At 41.7% G+C, this 24,503-nt stretch overlaps 1 protein-coding gene across 4 annotated transcripts in view; it reads left to right on the top strand.

The window, feature by feature from the left end:
- Positions 1-24,503, top strand: part of TENM1 (teneurin transmembrane protein 1) — a 322,407-nt gene that overhangs the window by 281,901 nt on the left and 16,003 nt on the right. For all 4 annotated transcript variants that reach the window (XM_071813435.1, XM_065846203.2, XM_071813434.1 and 1 more), the window contains 4 exons: positions 11,995-12,361; positions 14,098-14,608; positions 19,642-19,814; positions 22,109-22,344. In XM_071813435.1, coding sequence (XP_071669536.1) covers positions 11,995-12,361; positions 14,098-14,608; positions 19,642-19,814; positions 22,109-22,344 — 1,287 coding nt within the window. The remainder of the gene's footprint in view (positions 1-11,994; positions 12,362-14,097; positions 14,609-19,641; positions 19,815-22,108; positions 22,345-24,503) is intronic.

Here is a 24,503-nt window from a genome sequence, read left to right as displayed (position 1 = left end):
TTTATGGGCTCTTTTGTACGTGTGTGTGTTCTTCCCTTACAGAAAACTTTCAGAGCTTTTTTCTCTTTAGAAAATATCTTTATTATTATTTTTTTCTAATTTTTGCTGTATGAAGGAGCCCATAAAGGCTGGTTTTCAGGGTTTTTTTCTGGTAAAAAGTTGTCTTATTCACTGTTTCTTTTTACTCCACTGCTTAATTTCATGTTCTTTCTTCTCTGGCTTTGCTCTGGGTTTTGTACCAGAGAAGCTGACTAGAGCAAAAGCTGTGGCCCCAGCAAAATCAGCCACTGGTTTGCCACTGACCTCGGTAGAAACAGGGCTTCTGGCTGGGTGCTTTTCCAGGCTTAATTAAAAGGGTAGTAAGTGGGAAGTCTTTAGGAAGGAGCAACTGTATCCAAAGATAATGTGGTTTTGAAAAATAGTCCAAAGTACGTAAAGGACACAACTTTTACTGAGGCATTTTCAAGCCTTTTCAAACATGAGCTTCCTCCTCAATTAATTAATTGTTGGTCTTTGGAAACTATAAGCCTATAGAAAATAATTCTGGCCATAGTATCACGTTGAGGAAGAAGCAGTCACTAGTATCCATACTTTCAGCAAAAAAGGCTGAAAGCCTTTTTAAGAAAGGATCTTGAGGTAGAAGATAAAATAGTCTTTTCCCAGGGGTAGAGGAGAGGTTAACCAGCCTCTTTTTAACAGGAACTGAGAAAAGAGGCTCATAGGATTAGGACCTCAGGTGGAAAAAAGTCTGTGAGAGCTCAGGAATCAAACTTGTAAGTGCATAATGTGATTTTTAGAATATCAAATAGAAAGAAGGATGGTTTCATCACAGCTAATTTATATTCTAATCAAATTATTCTATCACTGAATTTGAAATATTAGTCATAGAAGTGAGATAGCGTGCGATGAAGTCACACTGCAATTTCTTCCTTAAAGCCCAAGTGCTCTTCTTATATTGGTCACCTACGAAACAGCAATTTATTTCAATTATCTTCCATAAATAATGCATTACTACTGAGAAAAATACTATGCACATTTTTAATCAACTCTTCCAGCAATTGCATTCTTTTCTTTGATTGTTGAGGCAGGGAGTGTTTGACTCTTGGTGGTGGAATGGAGGCCTGACAGACCTCTGCTCATGACTTTTCTCTTGCTTCCTGCTATACAGAGACAGATTTAAATTGGTTTTTAATCATCTGTTTCTAATGAGAAACTGCAAGAAGGGAGACATTTCTGTAAGAAATGGCTGGCTTGGCCCTGAGTCCAGGTGCTCCCAGGTGCACGTTCGCAACAGAAACCTCGTTGCTCACCAGATGCTGCCTGTGCCTGCACTGAGCCCTATATGAGTCCACCCAGCAACACCAACACATCCCAGCAGCCCTGCCACCCCAGCCTTCCTCCCGCTCGCCCACCCTCCTCCTCCGGCTGAGTGGGTAATGCATTGCCCAGGTCCTCAGGCACAGAAGCCACTGCCAGCTTTCCAGGGACAGGTTCCCAGCTGAACCAGGCTCATTTTGATGCTCTTCTGTCAGTCTTTCCCAAGGAATCGACTTATCTGGTTGCTTCACTTTTTATTCTTTTTGCACAAGTAGCCTTCAATTATGTCTCTCATTTAAATATGGTTTCAGTACCATGGAGTCTGGCCGATGAGTTATTTGTGGCAGGGGCCTTGTATCTGCTGTGCTGAATTACACTGCTGAAAATGTTTAGTGCAGCTTTGCCAGGTTGGTGGGAGTCTGAAATGTATCAGTGACTGATATCTGACTTTTTTAATCTGTTGAGGAGATATAGTGGACAAAATGTATGCATGAAGAAAATATATAGACACATAATATATACCTATATATGCATATATAACTGTCTCTATGTACATATATATTTCTGTGGTTTCTACATATATTGCACAGCTACCATGAATAGTTGGACAGTGCAAGCTGGTCCCTGACATCCTGGAGTCCAAGCCCCAGGAAGGTCTACTGAGAAGGGAATGTAGGTGTTGATGGGAGCATGCCGAGGCAGGCTGAGCAGGCAATGCCCCACTTTTTCTTTCAATCCAGCTGCTCATCCACATCCACTAATTATGAGACCTGTCTGTGATTTGAGAAATATCTGCTTGGATGAAGTCAACTCCTACATCAGTCATTTTTTTTAAGATTGTCAGGGCTGGTACTGTGTGTTTGTTGTTCTCCTCCTCTCCCCAACCAACACTTTACACATCTACAGAGTAAAGGACCTCCCACAGATGCAACAGATTTTGTGTGTTATCAGTTTAATAATAATTGAACTTTATGTGGACCTGTCTTTACTGACGCTATTCCAAGCCTTTCGTGTTGCCCAGTATATTCTGGTTTGGGCATTTGGAAATGTTGCCCAGTGTTAGGGGGAAGGAGACCAAATGGGCTGACACAAGTGTGGAGTTTGAGTCCAGGGCAGGTCTGAGGCCAGCAGTGACCAGAGCTGGTGGTGTCCTCCATTGCTGGGATAGAAAGTCCTGCATTGACTAGGCCAGAGGAAGATTGTCCAACAGCTTTGGGGAGTGAGGACTGGTCTTTGGACTCCTGGTCTGTCTTCACAACAGCACAGGGCAGGAGAAAGCTTACAGAAATAAAGGCGTAAAACCAGCGTTAAGTGAAAAAAGCAATATAGGCATTTAATTATATTGTCAGGTCATTGAAATGTTACGTAGCCACAAGCTGCTGCATTTGAAAGCTGTAAAAGAAAGAGTGGGTATGGTTGCATGGCTGAAAGCATTGCACTGTGATAACCAGCAGAAAAGGCGTCAAAATAGTCAGCGTAGTGATACTTCTGGGCTGCAAATTCCTCCAGGTGCTAAGGGGAACCTGAAAGTCTGCAGATCCTGTCAAAACAGCACTGTAATAGTAAGAGCTGACAAAGGGCAGGACTTTGAAGCATGTCAGCATGGGAGAACTCTAGCGGATGGTGTTCCTCACTGTCTGGGTATTTCTCGGGCCTCAAAGCTGGTTATAAACAAAGATTGAGAAGGTTTTAGTACCAAGAAGTGTTGCTCTGGAGGTATTAGTGATATCTCTAGTATTATTATTAGGACTAAGTTTGCCCTGAGTTTTACTTACAAGCTGCTGAAGTCAAATGAAAGGAAGTTGTGACAACCACAGAAAGCGACGTTGCAGGAGCTGCAGGCTGGGCAATGACAGCTGAGAATGCCTGATGTCCCCTCTTCTTGATACCATGTTTGCTTCAGCATCTTTTCTACCCTTGCTTCTGCCAAGCTAAAAAAAGAAAAGAGAGAGAGAAAACTCTGTGTCAGTGGAGAGAAAAAAAAAATGCAAATGTCAAGACAGAAATTGGTTGTATCCATTTGTAGCATGCCATACAGAGGTTACGTTTCTAGCTGTGCATGATGTTTGGGCCAGAAAGAGACACAAACAGAATGATAGAGAGGACCATTTTATGCATTATGGTACTCTGACAATAACACTCACATTTACAAACAAATTAGCTAAAAAATGTCTGAAGGACACTCATCTTTTACAAACTGGGCCTCATCTCCTGCTGATAGATTCCTTTGGGATGGGTATGGCATGCAAAATGATACACTGCCTTGGAGAATAAATTTATGAAGTTTAGGAATGTAGGTCACATTGCAGGAAAAATCATAAGTGTCTGAACATCACTCAATAGCCATTCAATCAACTGCTCAAAGCAAAATGGGAAATGGAACAGCATGTAGCTGTCTCTGGTGAGCACTGGGGAAAGTCATGATATGATGGAAAACCCTTTGGGTCCTCCATCCATATGTATATCTTTTTTATTCCATTTTTCTTGCCAGTTCAGAGTTATATTTCTGTGTCCATATCAATTGTGACAACAAAACCAACATGTTTTTTGCTTTTACTACTGTGAACTATAATAAGTGTGTTGCAGGGCTCATGAAAGGTATGCCAAACATTTGGGGAATCAGGAGATGTCAAATGGTTGAAACTTGGTGTAAGTAGCTGAGTGATAAGGAACTAATTTCATTGTGAAATGATTTTTGTATGCTCATATCTAGAAGGATTTATAATGTGCTATTTGCTTCAGTCTTCTGGGATTTTGTTCAAAGGACTAAAGAAAAGAAGACATTTTTAAAGGACGTTTCTAGATCTAGCACTGTCTAGAGATTCCTGTTGCTTTCTAGATCTGGAAATTGCTGGGAGTCTGAGACCCAGAGATTTAGAACTTTACTGGAGATGTCAAGAGCCCTTCTGAAGACATCTGGCACCTTTCTAGATCTGGGACCTTCCTAGATCTAGAGCTATTTGGAACCAAGGGGGAGAGGGGGCCATCTAGAGTGACTCACTAGATCTTTTTCTTGGGTTGGTTTGGAAGCCTTTTAGAGCTTTTTCTCAGAGCATACCTAGCACTTCTCTGGAGTCTTTCTGCAGCCCTTTCTAGCATGGCAGACTTTTCTAGATCCAGAGCCCTTATGGGCTCTTCCTGAATATCTAATGGAACTTTCCAGAGACTCCTTCTAGGGCTTCCTGCACATCCTTGTCCCCCACCCCCTTTTTGTTTTGCAAGAGACTTAGTAGAGCTTTCCTGAGTCCCTTCTAGGTCTGGAGCCTTTCTATGCCTTTCTCGATCTAGAGGTACTGAAAACCAGATCTGATTAGGAACCTGTTGGAAAACTAATTTCAGGTGCACTTCTAAAATCTTTGCCTAGAACTTTTTAGGAAGGCAAGAAAACCAACTGCTTCTCCTTTTACATCCAGATTGTATCCATCTCAGGCTTGAGATACATTATTTAGTTGAGTGCTATTTCTTGAATTTTGCTTGAAGAAATGTTAGTCCTGTATTTCATCCTTGTAAGCTTTTCTGGCACAGTCTGATAATCCGTATCCAAATATGCATCACATCAGTAACTAATGCCCTTAGCTGACATAAATTTAAAGCAGAGTGCATGCTTACAGTCTCAGACCAGAATCAAACACTCTCCAGTGTGTTTTCTTGCGAGTACCTCATCAATGTGAATACTCACATAGAAGGATTGCTGCATGGAATGCAGTTGTCTTGTCTGTCCTGCAAAACGCAAGGTGCCTAATTCTTTTTATTAGTTATTTCAAGTCTAACAGCAGTATGTGTTTGCTTTCAATGCAGCATGACAGCTAGTTAAGCTACATTCATTTTGCTCAGTTGAAGTATCTATTGTGTAAATACTTGTGAAAAAATAGTTGGAGAAAATCCTGTTATGATAATAACTAGTCTTCGTGCTCAAGTTACTTCAGTTGCTTTTTCTGCCTGTAATATTTTATATCCATGTGAAAAAAAAATATAACTTAAAGATAGAAATTGAAAATGTCTATAGTTGTTTTGCTTTAACTCTCTGCTACAGTTTAGAAAAGAATTTGTTCCCTCTTACAATGGGTTTTAAAAAGCTATGACTATTGACTTGTGTATCATTGTAGGAATATGCCATAGAAATGCCCGGACATAAATATGAATTGCAGAACATCTTTTTTTCCCATCCTTTTTCCTTTCACTTGCAGAAGTTGCATTTGTGAGTCTAATAGTGTAACTCTTAAGGGAAAGCCTGAATCACAGAACTGAATTTGCATTTTCTTGTGGAAGCTGTGGAGTGAGCACTTGTTCTGATCCTGGCAGGAATGTGTTTTGCAGTTGTGGCTCCTACACACCCAGCTCCTCATCCTTCTCCTGCCCTTGTCTGTCTGTCCAGCCCAGGGCCAGGGGAGCGCTGCCCCAAGGAGCAGAGCTGGTGTCAGAGATAGCTTTCTGGGCACAAATCTGTAGAAAGTTTTAATTTCAGTAATTTAAATTTTAATTTGGAGTTTGACTCAGGATTCAGGGCAGAGTCAGAGTATTTGGGTGACATATCCACAGGGGCTGGTGATGCTCAAAGGCAGGGCTTTCACTTGCTTTGCTTTTTTCAGTTCTGGAAATTTTATTTCTACGTATCCGCTCCTCCTCTCAGTTTTCAGCCCAGGTGCTTTTATGAGCCTCGATAGTTATTGGAAGCAAAAGACACCATAACATACTATCTCCAGCCTCCACTGTTCTCAAATAGCTTTTAATTACTGTCTCAATTAAAGCTTTTCAAGATCTTCCTCCCCCCTTTTCTGCATTGGCAGCACACTGGCTTTCTGTATCCAGAACTTCTGAGCCCAGAAGGGAAAGGGGAAGCCAAAACTAGTGAGAGATTTATTAAGATTTATACAACATTACTTTTGTGCCACCTCAGCTGACAAGCGCGGTACCTGGAAGCGCAAGTTAGAAAGTGAGGCAGAATAGAAACAGTCCTGTTGTTGGCCAGATTTCCACCTGGTCCCGCTCCATCCTTTTGGCCACGCAAATTCACTGCAGTGATCTGTTTGGAGGACATCTATTCCCACTCCAGCACTGGAGACGTGTTTGGGTTAGATTCAAATTCGTGGTCTATTTTGAGATATTTTAATTGAAGAGTCTAAGAATCCTCCTCTCAGAGGTACCAGCCTTCTCAAAATACTTTGTTAATTCCTTCTGAGCATTTAACAAAGTATTTCTTTCATAGCCTGTATAAACCATGAGTAGTATGTTTAAACAGACTTAAATGGTTTAGGAATCTAAGTCTGATTGATTTTTGTAGTCAATGGGCTTATGTAGTTCTGGATAATATTCCCTCTATTATTCAATAAAGACAGCATAAAACCTGTCCCCTTAGAAATCAGTTTTTCCTGTCAACTTAGTAGACTCAAGATTGCTCACAGGATCTTTGAAGTTGTGAAGCAGAAAAAAAAAAATTTAAAAAAATAATTTAAAAAAAATAATTTAAAAAAAAAATATGGAACAAAATGAAAGCTACAAAGCAAGAGTGTAGCAAACCTTGTGGCAAGTGAAGCTAAGACAAGCAGTAAAAACCATCGAAGAGGTGCCTCCCTTTTGTGTTCCTGCGCTAGGTGCTCTTCATCCACTGGAAATAACGGATGGCAAAGGCAGGTTGGCGAGGAGACTCCCCAAGCCATGGTGCCAGAGAACTCACGGCCTCAGACCTCTGAGCTGCATCTGTAAATGTGGCACAGCTGCTTCCACAGCCCAGGGCCTCAGAAGTCATTTGTCTGGGTTTTTCACTGGGAAGCAATGAATGCAGAGAGAGCAACATTTGTAAAGTTTAGAGCAGCTGCTGCAGCTGAACTGTATAATGCTGAATTTGATAATAGGCGGCGTAAGGAGCATGAGGAACAAAGGCCCGTCGAGTGTGGGAGGAGGCTGTAGCCCCACGGCAGGGTCCCCAGGAGCTGAACAGCATCTCTGTGTGTGTGTGTGCCGCCCACAGAGACGCCGAGAAGAGCTGGCGCTCCAGTGTCAGCAAAAGAGAGAGCCCAGAAGTGAGAGCAAACTGGCAGAAAATGACGGGGAAAATATCTATGACTGTCAACTGTGAGAGAATAGAGAGAAATACATGTAGTGAGACATCCCATGAAAAGTTCAGGGAAGCAGAACTGGTTTCCTACAGCCTCGTAAAGTGCTGGCTGGCTCCTGAGGGACCGCCGGGAGTCCTTCCTCAGAGCCACTGCTCGCACAGAAGGAACGAGAAAGGAGGGTTGGGATGGGAAGAGAGAACAACGCTATTTAGAAAGCCATTGTGGTGAGTAAACAAGTTTGGCCTGGAAACAACAGCTGAAGTGAGTATAAATAAGAGGAGATGGAAAAAGCAAGTTAGCAGCCAAAGAGAAATATGGAGGATGTTTTGATCAGGTCTGCAAAGGCGAATCGCAGAGCTGAATAAAGGTGCAGAAACAGAAGTGCTTCAAGCTGAGCAGTAGCGATATGAAGTAATCCATCAGTCAGGACTATCAGAAAAACTTTGGCATGAACTTCATGCTACTACATGAAATTGAATCAAAATATACAAGCAATGCGTGGCAAGAAATCAAAGCAATAGTGAAGCCTTTTGAGGGATTTATGCAGCTTCTTTTAATCCATGATAAATGAAACTTATCCCAGTGAAATTTACCCCTGCAACCAAACAGTTAAACTTGAAACCTTCATCTACAGACAAGGATAAATTTTCCCTCTTTACTTTTCTTACTTGGATAGGAACAGGAGAATTTGTTTGATCTGATTTGTTTAAAATATTACCAGAAATGCCACAGCCATAATATGTCATGCAAAGTGTGAAGAAAGTTTTAACCACATGTTTAAAACATGTCAAACCAAAAAGTGAAACAGTATTCTTTACAAACGATCATTTAAATGTGTGTACATGTGCAGGCATGTATGTTTAAGAGGTATCTGAATGAAGGCTCTCCTATCAGTGCTACTTTGCAAAACACTCAGTTAGTTAGTTAGTTGTAAAGCTTCGCTGTAAAAAAAAACCAACAAATTTCAAAGGTAGATAGATAGTTATATAAGCACATGCATACTTTGAAAGAAAGAAACAAAGAAAAAAAAAATACCATTTGGGTCTGAGAGCTGTTTAACTACCAAAATCTAGGTCTCCAAGTGAAAATTCATTTAAACTGAAGCCACTTTAGTGCGCTTTGTGTTTTCCGGAACAGTTGGCATGAAAAAATGTATTAAAAAGCCAGACCAGTAGGTGTTAATTTTGCACTTCTCAAATGAGAGATTGATTATTAGATATAGCTGGAGCCTTTATGTTGACAGTTAAATGCTGAATTCCCTGAAAAGTTGACATGTTAATACTTGCATGCAAAAGGTCTCATTGCTCAAGGGTTCACTTGTTTCAGCAGTGATTTTCATTGCATATTCTCAGTCTCCAGTGAACCAGACCAGAATTGTCACCTGAAAATTTCAGTCTGTGAAGAGTACTGACTGCTCGTCTGTTTATAATGGGATAATCAGCAATGCCATTTCTGTACACTGCTCGAAAGAAAACCCCATCAAATATAAGCAAAACCACTTCCAGTTGGCCCAATTTTGAGTTGTACGAAAATTATACATAAACAGGACGGGACTTCCTACAGGGGCTTATGAAGTACTGCTTCAAATTAAAATATGTATTAACTGATTTCATATTCTAATCCTAACTGAGGTTTTGTCTGGAAAACATTTATTAATAGCCACAGTCATATCTGATGAGAATTGAAGGGCTTCTCTGTAACATGTTTATTGGCTCTGAATGAAGCACAACTGATGGTTTGGTCACAGAAACCTGCCAGAGGGCAGCTTGCTTTAAAAGAAAAGAAACAACTGGTGACTTTTCAAGGTAACAGTGAACCTGAGGGTGCAGTTACACTCCAGCTTAACATGATTTAGGTGATCAGTTTTCAGGCAGCAAACTGTCCTGAACCTGCTCTCTGTCGGAGCCCGTGAGCCCTGGCGTTGCTGCTGGGCGTGTGCGGGCCGAAGGGCCGGGGTGGGACAGCAGCAGCCCCAGCTCACACCACCTCAACATCCCTTCAAGTCTCATCCTGACACAAACACTGCAGATAGTTTTCAAAATCTGTGAAGTTCTTGAGATTAGGAATGCTCAGGGGGTTGAGTTTGTATGTATGTTTGATTTTAATTGGCCTGGTTTACCTTTTCTTTTTCCCCCTCCAGTTGCGCTGGCATAAGCTTACAGTGAACAGCAGCTGGTTTTTGTGCTGCATCTCCAGACAGGTACATGCTAGCTTTAGTATTTCACCTGGGATTATTAATAAACCATTGATACATCCATGATGGTTTAACCCCAGGCAGGAAAAGTTGTAGCCATGCCTTCTGTGGGCTTTGCAGAGCAGAGAGGTAGGCAGTGGTTCTGGTGTAGTAACCAAAATTTAGTTGTTCCCAACTAAAATTTTATTTCTTTTTACCATAATGCAGCTAGATTTACAGATGTAAACAGTATGCAAGCAAATGTGCTTGCAGTTAACAGCTGTTCAGACTGAGCTTTATGGACATTGCTGCAAGTGAAATGGACAGTTGCACAGAAGTTTATTCTATCTCAGTAAACCAAATCAGCCTCAAATCAACCAGAGAAAAAGTTGTTTTGACCCAAACCAGTCCCTTTTTATCTGCAAGAGACCAGGCATATGTGCACAGTGGGAGGAATTCAAATTATTCAGTGGGCAAAGGCAGTGTGGCTGGTCCACGGAGCAAAACCAGCTATTAAGACATGGCAGGTGCTATGCAGAGTCATTATGGCAAAAATATAGTTGCAGCCCAAAGTTTTTATCACTAATAATCTAGTTACGGTTAATCAAAGATGATTTTTACAGCAAAGTGATCTGTGAAGGAGGCTGTTAAGGTTGATGGTGTCTGTTTTCCATTAAAAATAATCCATTTACTTTGGTAGAGCAGTCAAATGTTCTGTGTTAAAGGTACACTGCAAATATGGGTTTTTTCCAAGTTTCCTGAAGATAGCCCTGTAGAGATTTTTGTGCTAACTAAAGAGGTTTATTTGGTGTCCCAGTGAGCCCTCAGTTGGAGCATGAACTAACAGCAGTGTGTAAACCAGCCCGAGCACAGCGGGTGGAATCTGGGCAGTCACACACACACAGAAATCAGCACCTTTATGGGAGAAATCTGTTTCCAACTGTTTCACCGCATTTATCATCATTTGGAAGGACTCTCCCACCTGGTTCAGAAGAGATCTTGAACCCAACAGCATTAGTCTTAATGGCAGTTGTTGTGCTGTCTAGTGAAATGGACTGGGCACAGGGAGCCGTCGTAATTGTGTGGTGCACCACGTAACCACACAGGGCGAGGCACGATAGCCACAATGCCCTCACAGCAGTTATCACACCAGCAATGTACTTCTGGAAATGAGGTTATTCAGGAAATACTGATGCTTGAGAAAGGGAGCAACTTGGCCTCCAGCCTGGTTCCCGCGCTGACCCCAGGCGAGCAGGTGGCTTGCGATGGCCACACGCTCCACCATATGTTGTTCCTCAGTGCTCAGCATTGTATTAGCATCTGCAGTCTCTAGATTCATAGATCTTTTAATTAGCACAGTGGAAAAATGAGCAAAAACAGCAATAAAACCAGTATGGGAAATAATAGAAGCTTCTGTGACATATAAAGCAGATAAAACTGTTACATTTTAGACTGCTGTTTATTCTCTTCTGATGACTGAAATATTTAGTCCAGAAAAAGTGCACTCAGATAACAGCAGCCATCTCTTCACAGTGCGTGCTGCACTCAGCAGCCATGTACCGGTTGTCTTTCAGGTTGACAGGCTGCCCCAACTCTAACTGGGAGCATGTTTAATTCCTCCAGATACTGGTGCGAGAGGTATCAGATGAGTGAGGTCATTCTTCCAGCATTTCCTCCAGCATGGTTTGGAAACTTTGCTTGGTTAACACCCTAACCTGCAGGGAAAAAGGCAAAATGCTAACCATATATATGAAGAATTTACTTAATCCGTGACTGAAATGCTGAATTCACCAAGCAAAATCCTTACAAGTAATTACGGCTTGGCTACTGTATCATGTGAAGTGTGCTATATTGGTGTATTATTATGTTACAAAGAATTAACAAACTTATATTTCTTACGGCATATAAGTCTTATTAACATTTCTTGTTTAGTAAAGAAATTGTGGAAGTATGTGGTGCTCTTCTAGTATGTCATTTTCCTTTTGTGCTAACAGTCAATTAAAGTGTTAGGACATTGACAACCTCTAACAGTTTTCCACTCTGCCAGTGTTGACTGCAACCTCGAAACAATAACATTCAGACCTGGAAAATTTTCTAGCTGATGTTGCATGACATGAAGTGTGTGTGTGTTTATTTGCATGACTGTGTAGGTATAATAAAGTTCCCACCTTAATGGACTTGTGCAAATACCTCTTAGAGGGTGCTAAATTATTTTTCACGTTAAATTTTGTTCCACACTGGAGCTGGACCTCAGGAAAGAGTATGCTTGTTGAAACTTCTTCAGCCGCACCTAATTAAAGGTACATAACAGAGAAGCAGTACTGGGTGAATCCGCCGAGTGCCTTGATGACACAGTGATGAGAGATGGTTGAATGAAACTGCTTTACTGTTTTAATCACTCTTTTTTCTCTCCCCCCACCTCCGCCTTCTCCTTAATTTTTTTTCCAGGTGCGGTTAGAGTGGCCAACAGACCTCACTGTGAACCCTCTAGACAATTCACTGTATGTCCTGGACAACAACATTGTCCTGCAGATCTCTGAGAACAGGCGTGTGCGAATTATTGCAGGGCGCCCCATCCACTGCCAGGTGCCAGGCATCGACCACTTCATCGTCAGCAAGGTGGCCATCCACTCCACCCTGGAGTCAGCCAGGGCCATCGCCGTGTCTCACAGCGGGATACTCTACATTGCAGAGACAGATGAAAGAAAGATCAACCGTATACAGCAGGTCACAACCAACGGTGAGATCTCTATAATCGCTGGAGCCCCGTCAGATTGTGACTGCAAGATTGACCCGAATTGTGACTGTTTTTCAGGTAAGGCAATGTTTGGTATTTCCTGGTGAGATCTCCTGGAACAGTTGCTGATTAGCAAAGTGACAAGGGAAAGGAGAGGCGAGCCATGATTCCGTTTCCTTGGAAAGCCAAAAATCTCACCAGCTGCTCTTTGTGGATTTAATTCGTTGGATGCAGAAATGTGAGTCTTCCAGTTACAACTGGAGGAACCCCAGGGTGGTCTCAGCTCCAAGTCTGCCGTTCTGTGTCAGCTACGCTTGCCCATGCTGACGATAGTACCAGCTCCAGTGCAGGTTGCACTGGATCAAGCAGCCCTTATCACCAAGGAGGCATCAAGGTGTTTCACAGGCAGTGAAAAACACTGACTTACACCTTCTCAGAGCTTGTGTCATGCTGCACAACCAGCAAAATGATGCAAACACACGATATTCAGAATTTCTTCTTCTATGTGCACTTTAAACTGGAACAACTGGTGCCGGGCCCACGCTGCACCACTGGACGTCCCGAGCAACACAACTCCTCTGCTATGCATGCACCAGAAAAATCGTGGCTTTTTTTTGTTTTCATAAAAATGTATTTCATAATGGTACAAAGGACAGCACTCCCATATACAGAGGTGTGCAATATGTTGTCATCTTGTCACCTCTAAGAACCACTGTGTCCAGCTCCATAATGTCATCATCATTCTTAAGCCTCCCATTTCAAGTAAAAGGTTAATTACTGACAAGAAAACATTAAGTATGTCAAGAATGGAGAGAAAAAAATGTAAATGGTCTTCCAGAGAAGATGAGTTGCTGACCCAGCATTGTAATGATAATCAAAGCCTCATGTCTATTCGCCAAGTGCTGCCAGCTTCAGTTACAGCTATGGTAGAGCGGTATTGAACAGGATCCTCTTCAGGGTTCTATTGAGGGAAACTGCCCTCACTGCTGAAAAATTAAAGACTGTGGGAAATCTAAAGATTGTGCCAGTGCTGGGCTGGTGGGAGGAAGGGTGAGAAGACCAGCTACTTTGTTGATCTCCAAGGAAGCATAGACTATGCTCAAAATTTGCACCAAATTTAATTTCTCAATCAGGAGAAAAGGAGCACTACAAACAGTAATGTGTTTTTCTCTAAAAATGAGGTTTAATGTGCTTCATTGCTAGTTACAGAAAATCCTGCTCATGTAAAGTCATTTTAATATGCATATACAGCCCATAATAATGCAAAAATTCTGCTCAAACCTTAAAATACACAAACCATGTCAATTATCAAGTGATACTGGAAGGAGTGGTTTCTCAAGGCCCTGTTTGACTATAATTCTTCTTTTGCTTTCCTGTTGTGCTGGGTTTTTAATAAGTATAAACTAATGTTTACTTCAGAATAATTTTAGCTGAATTACTAGGTTTTATTTTCACTTTGTTTTATTTATAAGACGATTCTACTTTAACTACATACCACCAGACAAATAGTAGGAAATTAAACTTCAGGTGTCATGGGTTTTTCTCTTTCACAATTTGCCATTAATGCTTTCCTGAGCAGCAGGATTTTGGCCTTAGCAAAAGTGGTGTAAATTAGATAATTTATGTTCTTGTTTGTCTTCAATGAGACTGATTTAGAATTATACCATCCTTAGATAATACAGATGTAATTAGTTGGAAGAAGATACTGTTTTATTGACCTGTAAATGATACTGAGGAGAAGCAGGATGTCAGGCTGTGGGGATCAGTTTAAATATGAACACTAAAGGTTCCTAAAATTACCTTTTGTCCTGCAGGTGATGGTGGATATGCCAAAGATGCAAAGCTGAAAGCACCTTCCTCTCTAGCTGTCTCTCCCGATGACACCCTGTACGTAGCAGACCTCGGCAACGTTCGCATCCGCGCAGTCAGCCGCAACAAGGCTCACCTCAGTGACACGAATCTGTACGAGATCGCATCGCCAGCGGACCAAGAGCTGTATCAGTTCACCATCAACGGCACCCACCTGCACACGCTGAACCTCATCACGAGGGACTACATCTACAATTTCAGCTACAGCGGGGAAGGGGACATCGGCACCATCACCAGCAGCAACGGGAATTCGGTTCATATCCGCAGGGACACCAGCGGGCTGCCCCTGTGGGTCGTGGTGCCAGGAGGCCAGGTCTACTGGCTGACAATCAGCAGCAACGGGGTCCTGAAAAGGGTTTATGCCCAAGGCTACAACCTGGCTCTGATGACATATCCTGGGAACACGGGGCTTTTAGCAACCAAAAGCGATGAAAACGGATGGACAACTGTGTATGAGTAAGTCCATGGCTTAAATGCTTGATGTAAGGAACCCTATTTTAAATTAACATTGGTATTTTTTTTCATTTATATTAATTTGAAAAGACACTCTACTACTACCGCTGCATGAGAAAGGACAAGTAGTGCTGTGTTGCACAAGTTTTTACAATTAAACACTACCATTTCTTAATTACCAAAGCCTGTCATATATAAAAGTTCTGTACATAGTCCCCACTAAATGTAGCAGAAACTGCCTGAAATTGCACTTCATTTATCATAGCAAATATGTTTCTCTAAGTGAAAATATGATTGTGGATTTTTCTGTAACTAAAGAAGTAGAGGCAAGTTGTGACATGAATCAGGAATCTGCAAAAAAATCCTGAAGAAGGCAAAAAGGGGAGAATTAGCATGCTCATTGGAGAAGGGAGTGTTGCAAAGGAAATGGAGAATCTCAGTGGATGGAATATTCAAAGACACGAGTGGACGTGTCTCCATCAGCAGGGGAGAGGATATGTAACAGCAAAAGGCTGTGTGTAAGGGCAGTGGGAATGGCCTTGTAAGCAAGGCGTTCAGGAGGCCTTTGATGGCACTTCTCCAGACCAAGACAAGCCAGTTAAAGATGCAGTCAGAACATCCCAATCTGGTCCCAGAGAGAGAACAACCCAAGAGAAGGGTTGGTTTTTATTTATAAAGAGATGTGATATGTCAGGGTTTCTTCTCATTTATAGTTAATTGTCATAATCCCTGTTTGACGATGTGACAAGTGATGGGTGGAAATTATATGTTAACGTTGCAGTATTAGTTCAGAGTCTTCGGGGAGGATACAAATGCCTGCTTTCTTTGGACCGTAGGAGTTCATGGTCAAAAACTAAAAATGCCATCCAGGTGAGATATGAACAGAAAACACATTGAGGAGAATTCAGTTACTGCATAATCCACCTGGCAAGGTAGTTGAGTCACCATCATTACAGGTTTTCAAAATTATATTTTCTTAAAATGCACATAGGATAAAGCAGAGAGAATTGCTACCTAGTGCGTGGGATTTTTTTATTCAAGGGGATGTTTTTCCATCCTGCCCTCTATTATTCTGCCAAAGACTAAATTGATAGGATGAACATAAGTATAAACCATTAGAGAGGGACATTTTCGCAAATATGCAGGAAAACAAAACCATACAGAGCCTTCCTGCTTCAATTCTCATGATCACGCATCTATCGATACAAATTTAAATTATCTTGCAACAAGACAAAGCTCGCTGTTGTCCTGGTGCTGTTTAAACACTGACCTGAGCGCTGCTTTTTATAAGCAGAACTGTCTTAAAATATATGCTGCTGAGAGTGATCCATTTAAATCCTTACTTGAAGATGGCATCAATCCAGACCATGGAGCAGTAAGGCTTTCAAAAAGCTTTTACAGTAGCTCCAAGTCATGCCTATTACTTCTTAAAATGCTGAACACCTCGCGTTGTTGTGGGACCTGGGTTGTTAGAGCACATTAGAGCAGATAATTTTTAGTCGTGTGCTTCTTAGTCTTGTTTTTGTTCCTCTGTCCCACTGACATGGAGTGAATACCATTTCACACAGTTATTGCTTGTTCCTGTTGTCTTCTGGCAAGTTGTTTGTTTAAGTATGACGCAAGGACAGTAAAGATCTTTTAAAGGACTTCACCTGCTTGCAAGTGACTCCCATTGTATGTAATAGAAATTTCTTCACAAAGAGATAACTGTGCCTGGAAACGATCGATATAATGTATATGATTTACACAGAGAAATTTTGCTAAATTGAACAATTTTTCATACTTTCACAGCTTTGACTGCTGCAGGCTGGGTAACAGTGTCCTCACTGATGCTTCAAGCTGCCTGGGTTTTGCACGACCATGCACTTCTGCCAGTCTGGATCAGTCCCTAGAAATCAACAGAATTTCAGTTGTTAGCATTACAAAAACAACAGCAGAATTAAACAGTGAAGTCATGTCATTCATGTTTGTGTTCAGTCAAATATTTAAAGTCACCTTCATAGTATATTACAAATTCCGAGTGGCTGATACGTGGAATGTGGCTCAGCCTGCTCCTGTCAGAGGCAGTTGACTCTAATCAGCCCTGTGCTGAGTAATGTGCTTTCAGGGGATGCTGCTCACTTTCGGCCATAAATAGGTCATGGGCCGTGATGGTCCTTAGTTATCCTTTAACCAGACATTATTTTCCAGACAGGTCGCATTCTGAACTGACACCTGATTTCAGTTTGAAAATTGGATTTCTTTGAAAAGATTACTTACATGTGAGTTGCTTCTGAGTCCTATATGAACATAGTGTTGGAGCACAGAAAATTATCGTATAAGCAACTTTCAAATTGCTTGGAATCGTCTTCTCTGTTTAAACTAGATTTGCATTCACATCCCAAAGTTCAACCCATGGCACTGTCAAGCTGAAAAAAGGATGAGTTTGTTTAACAACACATATCACACGTACTCGGGAATATGAGCAAAGATAATGAACTGTTCAGAACATCTACCTATATGTCAGATTCACTCACAGAGCGAAATTATTAAGAGGTAGAAAACCACCTACAAAAGTACTTGTCATCCATCTACTCTAATCTGATGGAATGGAAGTACTGAAAGAGCTCTTGCATAAAATTATAGCTAATGTACAATTTTCAGTCATCTACATTTTTTAATATTGTATCATTAAAGCTGTAAAAGGGGAGGGGGAGCACTGGGCCTCTATTAAATCAAGGACAAGAAAACACCTGCAAGAAACAACTCTCTGAAAAAAATAATTAGACCGTTTTCCCTTTGAAATGATACAACTCTTAACTGTGCTACACATAGAAATGCAAATGGATTGTGAAGCTGTATCCCCAAGTGCACATCTCAGATATTGGTGAGCGCTTCCTCATGTGGGTACTGAAATCAATGCAATTATTTGCATGATTAAATGGTCACTGACATGATTAACAGTGGCATAACTGGGCCCCAAATTAACATTAAGAAATATCTCAGGATCCTCCCCCTATTAGTATGGATAGGACCTTGCTCTGCAGGAACTGAGTCCCGGTGTGCTACTATTCATCATGTGAAAGGTGGCAGAACCTGTCCTCTGAGGGCTGGGTTTCTTAGAGCCATCTGGAATTTAAAAAGCCCTTTAGATGGTCACGCTGTGGAATAATTACCGAGACACTTATCTGCATGTTCTCCTTGAAGTCATCTGGAGCATCAACGCGAGTAAGAGTCCAGTGGTGTGTGCTCTGGTCTCCTTGTAATTCAGTTCTGTATCTGGACCATCCAGTAACAGTTAATCCCATTTTCAGCTAGATAGGGAGTTTTGTATCACTTCATCAGCATCACCAGCAGGAAGACCGGATCCTTAGTGAGAATGGATCCTGAGCCTTGTGCACAAGTACATTTCAATAATATGGCTGCATTTACACCATAAAAATGCGTGATCTGGGGATTTTTCTATGGCACGGTAGAAAATCCAGATAAGCGAGCAGCTGTCATATCTGTTTGATCAAGCAGTAAATGAAATATAACTGCCCGATGTTAATGGAGTTTTCTAATGGCGAAAAGTAGTGATCTGAGTCAATTTTAATCGCTGGGTGGGGCACCCAGTCAATTTGCACAGAACCAGTGTAAGGGTGGAATGTAAATTAGTCGCATGATTTATGTGTGGGCAGTAGAAATGAAAGAGAGATTATATTGTATTTAAGATTTGATTAATTTATTTGTCAAAAAACACAAAATGGCCACTAGTTCATTCTCCACTGCTTTTCAGTTGAAAAGAACAGCTGCTGTATTTTTCTTTTTTTTTATACTGGGGGAAAGAGAAAAATTCCTGATCTTTTTCACCAAAATTTTTTGTGACATATAGATTTTGTCTGACTAATTAGGGGGAAAGAAAGTCCCTAAGGAAATTATGCCAACACATTAAAGTGAAGGACATAGCCAGATTGTCTGCTGATGTGAATTGGAAGAGCTCCACTGGAGGCAGCAGAGCTTTGCTGGTTGGTACCCCAGCCAGCTGAGGATGTGTTTTGTGAATGAAGGAAGACAGTTAATAAAACATGAAAAATTCATTATGGTTTCCTACCTGCAAAAATAGGCTTCTATTTTATGAACATGAGTTAGTTTTACTCATGCAAATGCAGCTGCAGTATCAGTGAGGTGTCTTGGATGAATAAAAATGTGTTAGCGTCGGTAAGGTTTTTAAGATGGAAGGCATTAATATGAAACAATATCAAGCACTAGGCAATGTTGTGCATTGTTTTCCATGTGAGACATCAGAAAGAACAAACATATCTGTAGAACTGAAAAGACCCGTTAGGAACAGTGCTCCAGAGCTTTTGATTTAATTATCGACTTTTTCATAACATGGCCCAATTAACATAAAGTACCTTAAAGAAAAAGAATTTCTTCAGCACTGATAAAATTTTGGTGAACTGAAATGTGGTGCTTCAGATTCTGGTGCTGTTACTTGTGATGAGAAGTTCCTGCTGATTTCAGTAGACCTGTGGGGAACATAACATGAGAGTAAAAACCATGTAGGCAACTTAATCGCTGCAAATTTCAATCTAATTTTATCGCTATTGTTACGCTTTAGGTCTCTGTTTTAAATTCACCATTCCTATTATGTACTTCACACATCAGCAACAAAAGGCAGTTTTTGAGTGTTGTAGAATCTAAGAATCACTCTGATTTAAACTTAAGGGTATGAAACCCCTTTTTAGGTTGAGTTGGTCGCCTGAATGCCAAGTGACCTCCAGTGGCCACCCTCCTCCAGCACATCCCACTGGGCTACAACCACTGGCAGAGGCTGGACAATGCAGGTAGCAGCTCATACTGCTCTCACTTGCATTTTATCCAGCACCACTGAAGAAAAGTCTAAGAAGGAATTTGGATTAGGGAAGAAATACATTTTGAGTGAATAAATGGACCAATTCTTACCTTTTGATTTATTACGCAGTGTTGACAATGCTTCTTACTTTTTCTTTTTGGAGTTATCTACAAGAAAATGGTGGTGTATTTTCACGGCTCTTTAACATCATGTGTTACAGGTATGACTCCGATGGCCATCTGACCAACGCGACCTTCCCAACTGGGGAAGTCAGCAGTTTCCACAGCGATGTTGAAAAATTGACTCGAGTGGAACTTGATACTTCGAACAGAGAGAGTGTGATCACAGCCACAAACTTCTCAGCTACCTCTACAATATATACTTTAAAACAAGGTAATTAATGTATTTCTGTTATTTCTTCCCTAACAATTACATTTCAAACTCTAGACATCATTGCATCTTAACTGTTTGCCAAAAAAATACATTAGAATTAATTCATTTGGTTCTTCCTTGCTTCAGTACAAATAGCTAGATACTACCTATAATTCTCCTGGGGTACTAATTAGAAACAAGCCACAAGTGAATTATTTTCCTCCTAGAAGAATCCCATGGATAGACTCTAGTTATTGAAACCTCTGATATCTCCAGACTTTATGTACTACTTTCTACTTCAGTATCCGGAGGACTTAGGCTGACCTATAATATACTGTATTTTATTATTCTGAGAAATGCTGCCCAGAAGAGTGACATGTTCCCCTGATGTTTTAGCACCGAGATGCCTTGTTTGGCCAATGCTGTGAATTCTTTCTGGTCATGCTGTGTCCTGCTGTGTCCCGCCGCTGCTGCTCACTGCCTTGAGGATGAGATTTTGACTCAACCACTGTAGACACCCCAGTATTGCCCTGGAAATATCATCTCTCTGTAGAAGAATTTACTCTCTGCCTAATGGAAATGCCCAAGTGTTCCCTCCAGATTTTGCAGGTTCATCACTAAAGTTTCGGTTTTATATAGTTTAATTGATATGAAGCTTTTTTCCTTCTTGTTGATTTTTTGTTGTCAGTGACTCGTTCAGGCTTTGAGAGGGCAAGTGCTGGGAAATAGGTCTCTTCTTTGCTTCCCAGTCTGCTATAGAAAAGGTTTGTAACCCTGAGCAAGTCACGGAACTTTGCTTCCTCTCAGCTTTTGATCTATAAGAAAAATATAGGAAGAACTCACCTCACAAGATACTCACTCATACCTCTTTACTATTACATTGCAGAGACAGCACTCAGTAAGAGGAAATAATTATTTTATGTTGTTGTATCATCTGTTAGCCTTTGTCCAAGTGACCCCATCTGCTCTCTGCATCACTTACTGACTGCCTGAGTGTATGTCTGTCCTTAAATCTGAAACTCCTCAAAGTTGGTATGTTACCAAGTCCTGTCTCAGGAAAGTGCTAGCACACTATGGGCATTGCCAGAAATGGACAGCTGTAGTTGTTATTATACCTATCATATTTATTATTTCATGTAATTTGCATATCTCCTTACCTCTTTGAAACTGTCACAAAGCACCCTGTGAACAAACAGCCAGACATGGTATCCTTACATCTGGGTCACAAAGTCTCTTTTAATGTAGTGCTTGTTACCGTCACTTTCTGACACACCCAACTATTTTGCTCATATTCACATCCCAAGAGCTGGACCCGTTTCTTCTGTCTGGACCAGCTTACAAAAAAAAAAAAAAGACGCTTTTTACAGTCCCTTGCTGGTGTGTATTCAGTTGCATTTTAAGGGTGAGACCTTAGCACTAACGGTTGAAGCTCATGATTGAGTTGTCCCCCGGCAGCTGAGCCACAGTCACCTCCAGCGTGTACATCCCTCTCCTGGCCAAGCACAGGGTGATGCGGCAGGGTGTGGGGGAGCTGCAGCGCACAGGCTGGAGCGTGCCATGTCTGTGCGCCTCTGCATCCCTCGGTGGAGACCTGCTCTGGACCCTCTGCGTGCTGCGGGCAGCTTTGGCGAGGGGGAGGAGGCTGTGCTGGTTCATCCCAGCTGCCCTCAACAGTCTTCTGCAGCCCGGTCCTGAGCTCCAGAGCTGCTCACCGTGCCACATTGCTGACCCGTGCCACATTGCTGACCTGTTCCATTTTTCTGCCAACAACTGCTTCCCAGTGAGTCTGTGGCACCAGGCTCTGGCTGGCGTCTGGACCTCACCGTGCCCCAGGGTCCAGCTGCAAATGCGGAAGAGGAGGGGGTTTAGTACGGCGATACACAGAAAACGGATGGAATGAGAGTCTGGCCGAGGCGTTTTGAAAATGGCTTTCTTGCTTGACTTCACCCACTCATTGCAGTCATTCAAGCAGTACACTATCTTGTTAACAGATCCCAATGTGCTAAAATCATCAGAATAGCAGTGGTCAGAACCCAGCCTATGGGTTTGCATACTTCTAAGTATGCTGAATGCAGAAACTGCTTCAGGAAACCTTCACGATGGAAATCATCAGGCCAAATGTAACAAAAATCTCGTTAGACATGGGAAGGCCTGTAGGTTAGAGGTTTCAAAACCAACACTGCAGCTGGTTCAGTATGTTTAGCTGTCTATACCTGAGGACAAACAAATCCCTATTGCACCTAACATTTGCTTGTAAATCCAGAGATCTGAACTTTTCTCTGTTGCCTGTTTTTGGTTGTTGTTGTTTTTGACAGATAACACGCAGAATATCTACCGGGTCAGCCCAGATGGGTCTCTGAAAGTCACCTTTGCCAGTGGAATGGAAATCACACTTAACACGGAGCCTCATATTCTAGCAGGGGTTGTCAGCCCCACTTTAGGGAAGTGCAATATCTCCCTTCCTGGTGAGCATAACTCAAATCTCATTGAATGGAGGCAAAGGAGGGAGCAGACCAAAGGCAATATCTCCACGTTTGAGAGAAGGCTAAGGGTAAGGCTTCCTCTTGTGTAAAGTGCAGTTTTCCCTTTGAAAGCCATTGAACTAAAATCGTGTTGAAATGTTCTATTTTATAATAAGAGCAGCGGAAAGTTTGTATCAATGGTGGGCCCCAGCCATGAATTTCAAAACCAAACTCCTCTGACAGTTGCAGGGGTGTTTCATCTCTGTTTGAATTTGCTTGTGAGACTTGACCTCAAGACATAATTACTCTTTTTCTTCCTCTTCTTTTTCAACTAAGAACTTAATTACGGCTTTGGAAGAAGCTGTGAGCAAAGGACGGTGCGTAGTTGCTCTGGCACAGCAGCAGAGTTGGAGCCACGTTCTGCCGCTCTCAGATCTGTCAACCCTCATTCTTCTGGGTGAAATCACAGGTGCCAGGCTCTGCCTGGGGCAGGAGGTCTCTCCAGGCACACCTTGGGTGTCCTGCCAGCGCCCGTCCTGCAAACCCGAGCGATGGCAGAGCCCCTGTGCGTCAGACAGGCTGTGTGTCCTGCCCTCTGCCTCCAGCTCCCAAAACCCCTCGCTCACTCTGACTGGGTTACGCTGTGGCTCTAGATGCTTTAACATTGCATCCGTGGTTTATATTTGTCTGTGAGGAGAACTCATAGATTACAATGACAGATGGTCAACATTCAGCATTCAATTAAGTAACGCTAAGGCCCAAAGAACCTGCTACCTTGCAGAACAGGTTTTTCATGAAATCGGTTCTGGTTTTCACTGAATACCCCTTAAAATGTCTGTACCAGTAGTAGGACTGCAAATTTTGGCCTTAAAAATATTACTTTATTAACTATTGCCTTTCTGGATAGGAATTATCTCTGTAGGTATATCTGTTCACTCTGAAAATATAGAGATGGTTATTAAAATCTCTGTATTGTCTTTTGGTGATGATTTGCTGTGTATTGTTTTAAGTGTATCTTCTGTTTGATTTTCAACTGCTCTGACCAATCAAAAACACAAGTCTTGGATGATCTGGACAGACTGGCCGCTGCATATGAAATACCTGTTTGAACGGGCAGCTTTCAGATTGGGAAGTCACAGTTACTTTATTAGGACATGGGAAGTGGGGGAAAGCTTCATTTAGTTTTTCTTGACCATCTTCTGACTGCCCCTCTCCGGCATAGTGTAAGTCCTCACAGCTCTGTCTCAGGAGGTAGCTGAACAGTGCAGCTGGCAAGGAAAGCAATGAGGAGCAGAATCTACCCAGGGACAGCTATCTTTACTTGGTGGTTAAAGGAAATATGCAGGACATCAGGAGCAAAAAAAACCATCATATAGTGTGTTTGAAGTATTGCACCAATTAATGAAGGGATTTAGGGCTTATTGTTGACAGGTCCTTGAGTACTGCTGGGAAAAAAAAAAATATAGCATCATTAGAAGCCCTTATGCTGGATGAGGTTCTGGCAGGACCTTCTGAAAACTTCTAGTAAGTCATATTTTAAAAAGAAAGTTTTTAAACGCTTAATATGCCATGACTGGCATAATAGGAAATGTGTTAGAAAGCTTGCAATGTAGGGCAGGAAGAAGTATGCTGAACTTTGAAAATACATGTAAAGAAAAGCTCTGGGGATTGGACCAGTTCTCAATGGAAATGTGCAGACTTGTGGGAGCCATCATTTAAAGAAAAAAAAACACAGCACAATGGAAGAGTTTTCTGAAGGGGAAGAAGAAAAGGAAAGAAAAAAAAAAGCATAGAAATATGGTTTAAAGATGTTACTTAGAGATGCCATCACTGAAACAAACGGCTTTGAGTGCTAAGAAGTATAAATTAGAAGGTGGGTAACTGGGTGAGGTAAAGGATGACCTAGTTGAGAAGAAGAAAGCTTTTCATTCTCCTGGTCCTAACATTTTTAACTCTTAATCACAATTGGCAGCCATCCTCAAAGCGTATCACTCTAGTAGTGTTATTTCAAGTTTTGGAAAGAGGCCACTGTTAGCACGTTCTGAATAATGCTGTAAACATTGTGTTTTAAAAAGTGGGATTTTTTGCATGGTGCGAATTCCTTGCTCCAGAAATAGAGCAAAAGTGAGTAAGTGAACTGAAATGCTAGAACAGACATCTAACTTCGTCTCAGTATCTAAATCAATGAGGGAAACAGGAATTAATCACAGGTTTCTTTAAGTGCAGAACTGCCTGCCCTGACACTTTC

The sequence above is a fragment of the Patagioenas fasciata genome, chromosome 11, assembly GCF_037038585.1.
Source record: "Patagioenas fasciata isolate bPatFas1 chromosome 11, bPatFas1.hap1, whole genome shotgun sequence".
NCBI lineage: Eukaryota > Metazoa > Chordata > Aves > Columbiformes > Columbidae > Patagioenas > Patagioenas fasciata.
The sequence above is the reverse complement of the archived record's forward strand: the minus strand, read 5'-3'. Positions and strand labels throughout refer to the sequence as shown.